This window comes from Periophthalmus magnuspinnatus, chromosome 8, assembly GCF_009829125.3.
Source record: "Periophthalmus magnuspinnatus isolate fPerMag1 chromosome 8, fPerMag1.2.pri, whole genome shotgun sequence".
NCBI lineage: Eukaryota > Metazoa > Chordata > Actinopteri > Gobiiformes > Gobiidae > Periophthalmus > Periophthalmus magnuspinnatus.
Window position 1 is genome coordinate 25,129,234 of NC_047133.1, and position 9,221 is coordinate 25,138,454.

At 38.1% G+C, this 9,221-nt stretch overlaps 1 protein-coding gene across 1 annotated transcript; it reads left to right on the forward strand.

Annotated features, from left to right (window-relative positions):
• Positions 1–528: 528 nt before the first annotated feature.
• Positions 529–4,894, forward strand: fscn2a (fascin actin-bundling protein 2a, retinal). The gene is made up of 5 exons (XM_033970408.2): positions 529–1,380; positions 3,324–3,480; positions 3,573–3,694; positions 3,764–3,931; positions 4,264–4,894. The coding sequence occupies exons 1-5, from the start codon at positions 558–560 to the stop codon at positions 4,467–4,469; spliced, it is 1,476 nt and encodes a 491-aa protein (XP_033826299.1). The 5' UTR covers positions 529–557; the 3' UTR covers positions 4,470–4,894.
• The last annotated feature ends 4,327 nt before the right edge of the window (positions 4,895–9,221 follow it).

Genomic DNA, 9,221 nt, shown 5'->3' on the forward strand with positions numbered 1-9,221 from the left:
CCAGCAGGTCAAACCCAGGATAATCCTATACTGTATATTGATAGAGCAACAGTTATATGGAAACAAATACTAGTGATAAGATAAGAATATGTGCCTTAGTCACATGCTGTTGGAGAAGACTGGATATAAGATGTGTATAAGGCATATACCAGAGTGACAGGTAAAGAAAACAGTGTTAAAGGTGTCATAGGCAAATACAGGAAGAAGGAGGAGGGGAAGTTCTGTGATTGGCTGGATTGTCCGTGACGTGTGTGGCTTGGTGGATTGAAGTGCTGTGTCCTGTTGAATTTAATCCTAACTCATTAAGGAACAGTGGGCATGTGGCTGTGATCACCCTCAGGGGAGAGAGAGAGAAAGTGTCACAGAGAAGGAAGGAGCACTAAACAATCCTTCAAAGGAGATAAGTGGACCTAATTTACAGCTTGTGAGGTGCAAACAGCAAAGAAAGAAACATTAGATTTTTTTTTCTCATGCTTGCTTTAGCCCATTACAGTTGCTTTTGTGTCTACTAAAGCTTTTTTAAAATTATTGCTCATAGGTGTGGCCCACGGCGAAGCATGCCCACAAACGGAATTAACAAGGCCTTGAAGCTCCAGTTTGGCCTCATCAACTATGAAAACCGCTACCTGACAGCAGAGGCCTTTGGTTTCAAGGTGAACGCCTCAGGGAACAACATGAAGAAAAAGCAGATTTGGACTCTGGAGCAGGACGAGCAAGATGGGTCAGTGGTGTTCCTGCGAAGCCACCTGGGACGTTACCTGGGATCAGACAAAGATGGGAAGATCTCGTGTGGGGCAGAAACGCCAGACGCAGAGTGTAGATTCCTCATAGTTCCCCAGTCCGATGGCCGCTGGGCTTTGCAGTCAGAATCATACCAGCGCTACTTTGGAGGTTCAGCTGACTACCTCTCCTGCTTTGCCCAGGTCATAGGAGAACAAGAGCTGTGGGCAGTACACTTGGCACTTCACCCACAGGCCAGTTTCCTCAGTGTGGCACGCAAACGCTATGCCCATCTGTCCGCTACAGATGGGGAGATCTCTGTGGACAGCAACATACCCTGGGGAGTGGAGTCTCTGGTCACCTTGGTGTATGCTGACGGCAAGTACAGCCTCAAGACTTGTGACAGCCGTTTCCTCAGCAACGACGGTAAGCTGGTAAAAGAGAGCAGCAACAGCACAAGCTTCACTCTGGAGCTCAAGTCGGGCAAGCTGGCCTTCAAAGACTGTGAGGGGAAGTACCTGACTCCTGTGGGGCCCACGGGAACGCTCCGGTCCGGACGTTGTTCCAAACCGGGGAAAGATGAGCTGTTTGACCTGGAGGAGAGTCACCCACAAGTCGTGTTTCAAGCTGCCAATAAAAGATATGTGTCAGTCAGACAAGGTACTAACACCTCATATAAGAATTATCCTCCAATCACACTGATATTAATATGATATATTTTTACCTTAAATCACCTATGCACTCTGAAGTACGCATAGTAAAATATACCCCAAGCAGCATGTTGGGGTATATTTTACTATAATAACAATATTTGAATATATTCAAGGTCAGGCAAATGCTAAATATGAAGCATGCGGCAAGGGATCAGAAGAGTTTTTGAGGTCCAATAAATAACACCATAGTGCGCTGAGTTCATGCTGAGTTTTTAATCAACTCTTGAATTTATAGTGCAGTATTTTCAATGTGGCACAGTCAGGAAAGAGACATTATTATACAGCTATATTCAGACTTAAACTAAGCAAAGTGAGTGCTTTTCTCACACTGGGAGGTTGACACTATTGAAATGAGATGGATTTATATCCTGCACAATGTAATTATGTCACATTTTTTATATAATTGCACTGTTATACTAATAGGAAATCATTGACTGTGAGGGAAACGTGGAACTGTTGGTAAGCACAGATTCCCCATTAAAAGCCTGCTCCATTGAAATGGCCGGACACACCAAGAAGAAGGCATTTGTGGTAATGGGCTTTGTCATCTCCACTGTGTGTCCATTGAAGATTAAGCTGCGTGCAAATGACTTTGGGGCAGATCCATGGCCCAAAGGTGTAAATTACATTCAATGGTCCTTAAGCCTTGTAGTTACAAGCTCTTAAGCTGCATCTTCAGCACACATTCCTGTAAATGTTCCAGTGGGATAAAACATAAGGTGATCACAGATATTAATGATTGTTTACTTTTATAGGCATAAAAAACAATGATTTAATTATAGTTATATATATATATATATATATATATATATATATATATATATATATATATATATATATATATATATATATATATATATATATATAATATAGTTAGTTATTCATGGTCAATTGGGCATATAGTGTGATCAGATTTATAACAGCCTGCTACATGAAACACAGTGTAATCAGCTATAACTTTTGAAACTGCAATATATGTGAACAAAAAAAGCATTGAAAATTATATTTTTGTTATCATATGCAACATGATTTATTTTAAACAATACAATTTGTAATTCTTATGTTTGGCTAGTGCTTAGTAATGTTTTATGGAGTGATGTACAGAAAGCTGCTTAGTGGGTCCTGCAGCACAGATTTGCATTTCACCACTCAGGTACTTAGAGCGGGCGCCTGAACTAGGAGGGTGGAGGGGCGACTGTGGGGATTAGGCTTGTAACAGGCTTAAGAGAAAGGTTGGAGGATATTTTAGTGGCACCTAATTTGAACTGCAGCCGACATAGTTGATTGATACGTGTCTGTATTCTGCTGCACATGACACACTCACACACTGATAAAGCCATGGATTAAGTCAATAACATGCAATCGAGGTGCCCACCTCAGTTGGGCCAAATAAGAAACGTTAAAGTTGCTGATTTGGCCCAACTAAAGAGGTGCACGGCTGAGGGGCTAGTGCACTAAGCGATCACTAAGTGGACTCACAATAGCAGAATCTGCATTTGTAAACAATGCAACATTTTAAAGATGATGAAATCATTTTCACACTTCACACACACACACACACACACACACACACACACACACACACACATATATATATACATGCTGCCACCAACATATATATATATATATATATATATATATATATATATATATATATATATATATATATATATATATATATATATATATATACGTGTGTGTGTGTGTCTGTGTGTGTGTGATTTATATAATCTCATTGACCTTTTATGACTGTTTAGAATAAAAATCAATCAACCAATCAAATCTATAAACTGTAAATTAAGGTATGATGTGGAATGAAGTATTGAAAAGTATTTATTTTAACATATTATTTTTTTCTGTTCTGTTATTTAAAAATCTTTATCTTACCAGGAGTCAGCATTTCAGCCAATCAGGATGTCGAGACAGACATGGAGACCTTTCAGATGGAAATTGACAAACAGACCAAAAAGGCCATATTCAGGACTAATGGTGGCTCTTATTGGACCCTGGTGACTCATGGAGAGATCCAGTCCACTGCTACAGAAGTGTGAGTACTCCTCTCAGCTGCACAGAGGAGGCATTTATACTGCTTTCTTTTGACTTCCATCTCAATATGCATCTGTCCTTTTCTTGTTCCAGTGAGGTCAACACTATGTTTGACATCGAGTGGAGAGGACAAAGAGTGGCTCTTAAAGCCAGCAATGGGAAGTACATCTGTACCAAGAAGAATGGCCAACTGTCTGCAGTCAGCGACTCTGTTGGTGGGTGATTTTAGTCTCATTCTAACCTAAGTCCTGTACACACTGTCTTTAAAGGTCCTTTTAATTCAGGTGATGATGAGTTATTTCTGATGAAGCTCATCAACCGTCCAATCCTCATTCTCCGTGGAGAAAATGGCTTTGTGTGTCACCACAAGAATTCCAACACTCTGGATGCAAATCGATCTGTCTATGATATCTTTTCATTGATTTTCAGCGATGGAGCGTACCACATAAAAAGTCAGTATTTAAAGTGTTGAAATAATTACATACAATGTCTACTTTATATGTGCAGCTACAATTCTATAACCCTTCTTTTTAGCAATTTTTAATAGTACTAAAGTAACTAGGTGAGCTTTGTGCCATTGAATGTCAACTCATTAATCTTTTCGCCAATTTACAATATACACACTCAGTAATGCATATTTTTCAGAATGCATGTTGTTCTATATACTGTACATGTTTTTTCCAGGAAGAGGAAGCCCATCTATGCATAAATAGCATGTTCCTTTATACACACACTGATATATGCATGTAATCATACACAAATAACACAAGTATTCTTTGAACAGGTGCTAATGGAAAATATTGGAACGTGTCCAGCAATGGCCTGGTGTGTTCAAATGGAGAGAACTCTGAGGACTTTTTCCTGGAGTTTGTAGAACACGGACGAGCTGCCATCAAATGCTCCAATGGGAAATATCTCCGTGGAGACCAAGGAGGTACTCTGATGGCTGATGGTACTAGTGTTGATGCTATGTCTCTGTGGGAATACTGACAAATCTGCAAATTATGCCATTCCTGCTGCCACCAACATCTATAAAGTAGCCTACTTCGTATGAACTCTACTCTACTGCCAGTTGCCCAAATTATTTAATTGGTAAGAGAAGCTGGATCCATGGCACTCATATCACTGTTTTTGAAATGTCAACAGTGAATGAGGAATAAATAGATATCACACTTTAGCTGTCAAAGTAACTAATGCATTCATCGGTCCACACCGGGTTCTTTATTCGCAGCAGCTAGAACATTTGAATACTTGTCCATCAGGCTGGTCACTGATGTCATTTCTTGCAAACCAAATTCAAATGACTCATGCCAGTTGTGTCTTGTTTACATGAATTGTCCATTATGGCTTTACTTTTTTGAAAGAAATCAAATTATGTTTGTAGAACTCTATATATATACTCTATATACTATTTACTGTGGCCCATGAATACAGAGCACACATAGTGTACATATTGTGGAATAAGTTGCTTAAGAAGCACTACAAAAATAATACAAAAACTATGGTGTTATTCCCAAGAGCCTTAATTCTGGACATTTACATCCTATTTTCATTCTTTGCATAGAAAAAAACATGAGATGGCATAAGATAAGAATATGCATAAGATAACATGCATAACATAAGAACATCTGAGAAACAGTCTGATCAAACACATGAGCAGAATCCGCTCATGTGTTTGATGTATTATCCTTTGGACACTTGCAAGTGAAGAAAGTAATTTTGTGGAAATGCCTTTGACTGCACTTGGTTCTGCAAGAGTTCCAAACAAGGCCAATGTTGTCTTTTATTTGATTTCTAAAATACAGAAAATTATGATTTAGGCGATTTGTATTGGTACACTGTACTTGCCTGAATGTTCAATTTATTTAATAAAATGTATCACAAGTAGTTGACAATACAAAAAAGTACAATTTTTAGAATGCATATTGTAATTAAAACTGTAATTTTATATTTCCATATAGATTTACATTTTTATGGTAAATTGCTATGCACCACTGTTCTGTGACTGTGAAATTACAAAACTTACAAATTACACATTCTTTTATATGTAAAATACAAATGTTTCCTTACACTGTTTTTGGACAATAATAATAATAAAAATAATAATAATAAACATATTTCTTTCATCTTCTCTGGCAGCATTTTGAAATTAACAAGTAGGGGCTATCAACTTGATCAGTTATTGGGACTTGACAACGACAAGCCTTCTTATTTTAATCCTCTAGGGGGCAGTGTATCGTTCTTTGTGATTTGATTCCTTCAGCGCAATCAGGAGCAGAACCTGTGAGATCTCCCTCGGTGGCTGCGTTTTACAAAAAGCTTCAGCTGTTCTCCTAATTGCACTTTTCCACACCATTCTGTTCTAAATTCTGGCCAGCTCAGTATGTAATATTTTTAAAGCACTGGGCAGTTCTGTGTGGCCCTTTCTCATTATGCTAAGCTTTCCTATTTGAATGTGTAATTGCTTTGGCAGAAGGTGTGTTTGAGTATTTAATGTGCATGGATAGACTCATAAACTGGTAGCCAGTGAAATGAAATGATCTTAGAATGAATTGTGCACTCTTAATGTAGCATATCCTGCTGCATGTTCAACTAAGTGTCCTCTGACCCAGTGGTTTTCATTTGTCTGGAAACTTGATAGCACTTGGTATCTTCACCTAAAACAGTCTGTATTCAAGCACAGCAGTGCTCTAAATCAAGTGTGACTCAAATTGGTAATGGAAGCTACTCAACACTAAATACTTAAGGGACAATATGAAACTTTATATGTTACATGCTTGCTTCCTTTGAGATGTTACTGATTTACCGTGAATACTATTCCAACAATGTTACATAGTTGAAGGTTACATAGTACCTTTAGAGTGATGGCTGTAAATATACAGTATGACTTCTATTGAAATTCACTGCACGACTGAACACCAACTCAGTGCAGCACATTGGGGTCAGTGGAGAAGAAGCTGTGATTCAGGTCAGGTGAACAGAAAGAGTCAAGAAAGTAACCAGGGATCTAAAACAAAGGAATATAATGATAGATACACACTCAAGATTTGTTTTCAGTCCAGTATAAAGGGTAAAAAGTAGGGATGGGACAAGATAGGACAAACATGATCTTGTGAATTGTTTTTTTTTTCACATGTTTACATTTGAATTGGACCAGATGCTGAAAAAGCAGTGTTATAATGAGAGCAAAATAAATATATATTGTATAAAGCAAATCAAAAATGGTAAGGCCAAAATTTTGAATCACACCGCATAATTTATTTATTATAAATTATGTCAAAAACTCTTCTCTTTTTCGTGGACCTAATCTCGTGCCTCGTCTCAAGAGTCAAAAGAGAAGACCATGGTTTGAAGTAACACTATTCCGTGGATGTTCCAAGTTTTCTTTTGCTGCACTAGAGATAGTGTAAAGTAAACACATCAGATAACCATTTCTTTTCAGCTGTGTTTGACAGTGAGTAAACATGCCTCCATCTTGTTTGTCATTTTTTGTCACATCACTAACTTCATGTCCTCTTTCACTATCTGCACCCAGTTCTGTCTGAGTAGCTCTACCCTCAGAATGTACAATGTACATGTACAATTTATAACAACTTCAACCTAGTTTATATCCAATGTATTTGAAAAACTGTCTGTCCTATGCAGGCTCACTTATCCTACTCAAGAGCATCAACACTTTCAGATCTGTTCTCTTCTCTGTAGATCTATTGATTCACATAATATCCTCCCAGTTCAGACAATATTTTTTCAAACAAAACAGTGGGAAAAAGTGAACAAAAATAAGATGATGTAACAAAATATTAAACGCAAAATGATAAAAATGACATTTTACTCAGCAAACATTAGACAGTGTTGTTGGGGATTTTTGGTTGTTCAGACTGGCTTAATAATTTATAATATTACAATTGTTTTGTTACAGTGGTGGAAGGCAACATCCTGACTAAAGTTTTCGACTTCAAGCTTCGGTTTTGAGCAAAAAAAAATACATGCACAAAATTCATAGGAAATGCGCATCATTTTTAATCAATATCACTACATGTAACACTTAATTAACACACTAATTAACAACACGTACATTTTTAAACAGGTGCTTAAATGCTTTTACTTAAGTAGATTTTTTCCTCCGATACTTTTACTTGAGTAACTTTTTTCCCCTCTGTATTTACTTTTACTTAAGTAACGAAATTGAGTACTTCATCCACCACTGTTAAGCTATAATATTTGTTAATAGCCATTTGCAAAACACTGTCATGCTGAAGTCCACCTATATAGTGGACTGTTTTCCTTTCATGCATTTTTATCTTTTTTGCAGTCCATGAGGTTGCTCATGCTATGTGGATCCATTATTTATATTGCAGTATAGGCTCTTGACGCGAGATATCATGTTGCAACAGGAAACAACTACAGGATGATTCCCTGATGTTTTGAAAATATAGTCAGAGAGGCCAAATTGAGATGTACAGTAGGAGAGTATCAAATCTGACCAGCCCCATGTCTAACAAACCAGGATATTGTATTGTGTCATAATCAGAATTTGCTTTTCAGCTATTATGCTCAGCAGATCAAATTGGACTAGACAACACAAGCCAGCCTCCTCCTCAGTCATGCATCATCTGCCTTTGGTTCGTCAGTGTCCCTTCATTGAATCACTTAACAGGCTTGGAGCACCCCGAGAGGATTTGAAGATGCTTTGATCCTGTCACCCAGTCGTCACATAGTCCCATCTCCCATGTAGCACACCACATGCAGTCTGCCTGAGCATATGTGTAACAGCAAGGAGGAAAATTAGATTGTATATAGAACAGCAGAGGGTCATAATGTTATGCTTGGTTTTTGAATATGGATATAAATATGATGTGCATTACACCTATAAAATGGAAAACTGAAGGTCAAATTCTAAGATAAACATAATGAGACAAATTGTAGGGATGCTGTGGTAATCCCACCCTGAATGAAAATAATGGGGTATCCATATAGCAGTGAACTTTGGGACCTCTCAGACAAGCATCACGACATATATAACATAAATAGCACCATAATGTTCATATTGAGTCCTGTGAATATCCAGTCCTGACAGATGGGTTTAATGTCACTGTATGCAAGCCACCGAGAGGTCACCTGTCTCACGGACTGAATAAATGCGACTCAACCACTGTGATTATTCAGGCTTGATTGTTGGCTCTGCTGGTGTAGTTTTATGTGCTCAGAGATGTAATTAATTCAGCCGCACAGCAGACTTTATTGTGTATGCGTGCCCGATATGTCAACAAGTCATGTTTACTCTCAATTTAATTAACTGTAGATTGACAAGTCCTTATTTTTTCTCCTGAAAGCAGATCCCAGGTCGGACAGCCTATCTCTCTGTGGCCTGTGATGGCGTGGGTAATCAAAACTAAAAGTAAGGTAAAGTGCATTCTATTAAGTGATTGCGGAGGGTGTTATTCTTGGCACCAAAATACGTGTGTGTTATGCCAGCCAGTTTATCAGCGCTGAATTAATATGAAGTGGAGCATACAATAGACATTTATGACCAATCCAATACAATCATGTGTCAAAATGTAGTATTCCAAGTTGCTTCATGTGAGCCACAATGGTGTTGGATTTGGCACTGGTTTGAAGTAGGATGTCCTTCCAGGTGCCACCAAGTTGTTTGCTTTCTGCTTGCAATGAGCATTTGAAGAACTAAAGTGCAGGTGTTTGTTGTTTTTGTTTTGTGTGTTTTACTGATGTTCAACTATAGCA

Coding starts and splice junctions, on each gene's coding strand:
- fscn2a (XM_033970408.2), top strand. CDS start 558: ATGCCCACAAACGGAATTAACAAGGCCTTGAAGCTCCAGTTTGGCCTC. Junction 3,481..3,572: donor CAGTCCACTGCTACAGAAGT/GTGAGTACTCCT, acceptor TTCTTGTTCCAG/TGAGGTCAACACTATGTTTG. Junction 3,932..4,263: donor TGGAGCGTACCACATAAAAA/GTCAGTATTTAA, acceptor TTCTTTGAACAG/GTGCTAATGGAAAATATTGG.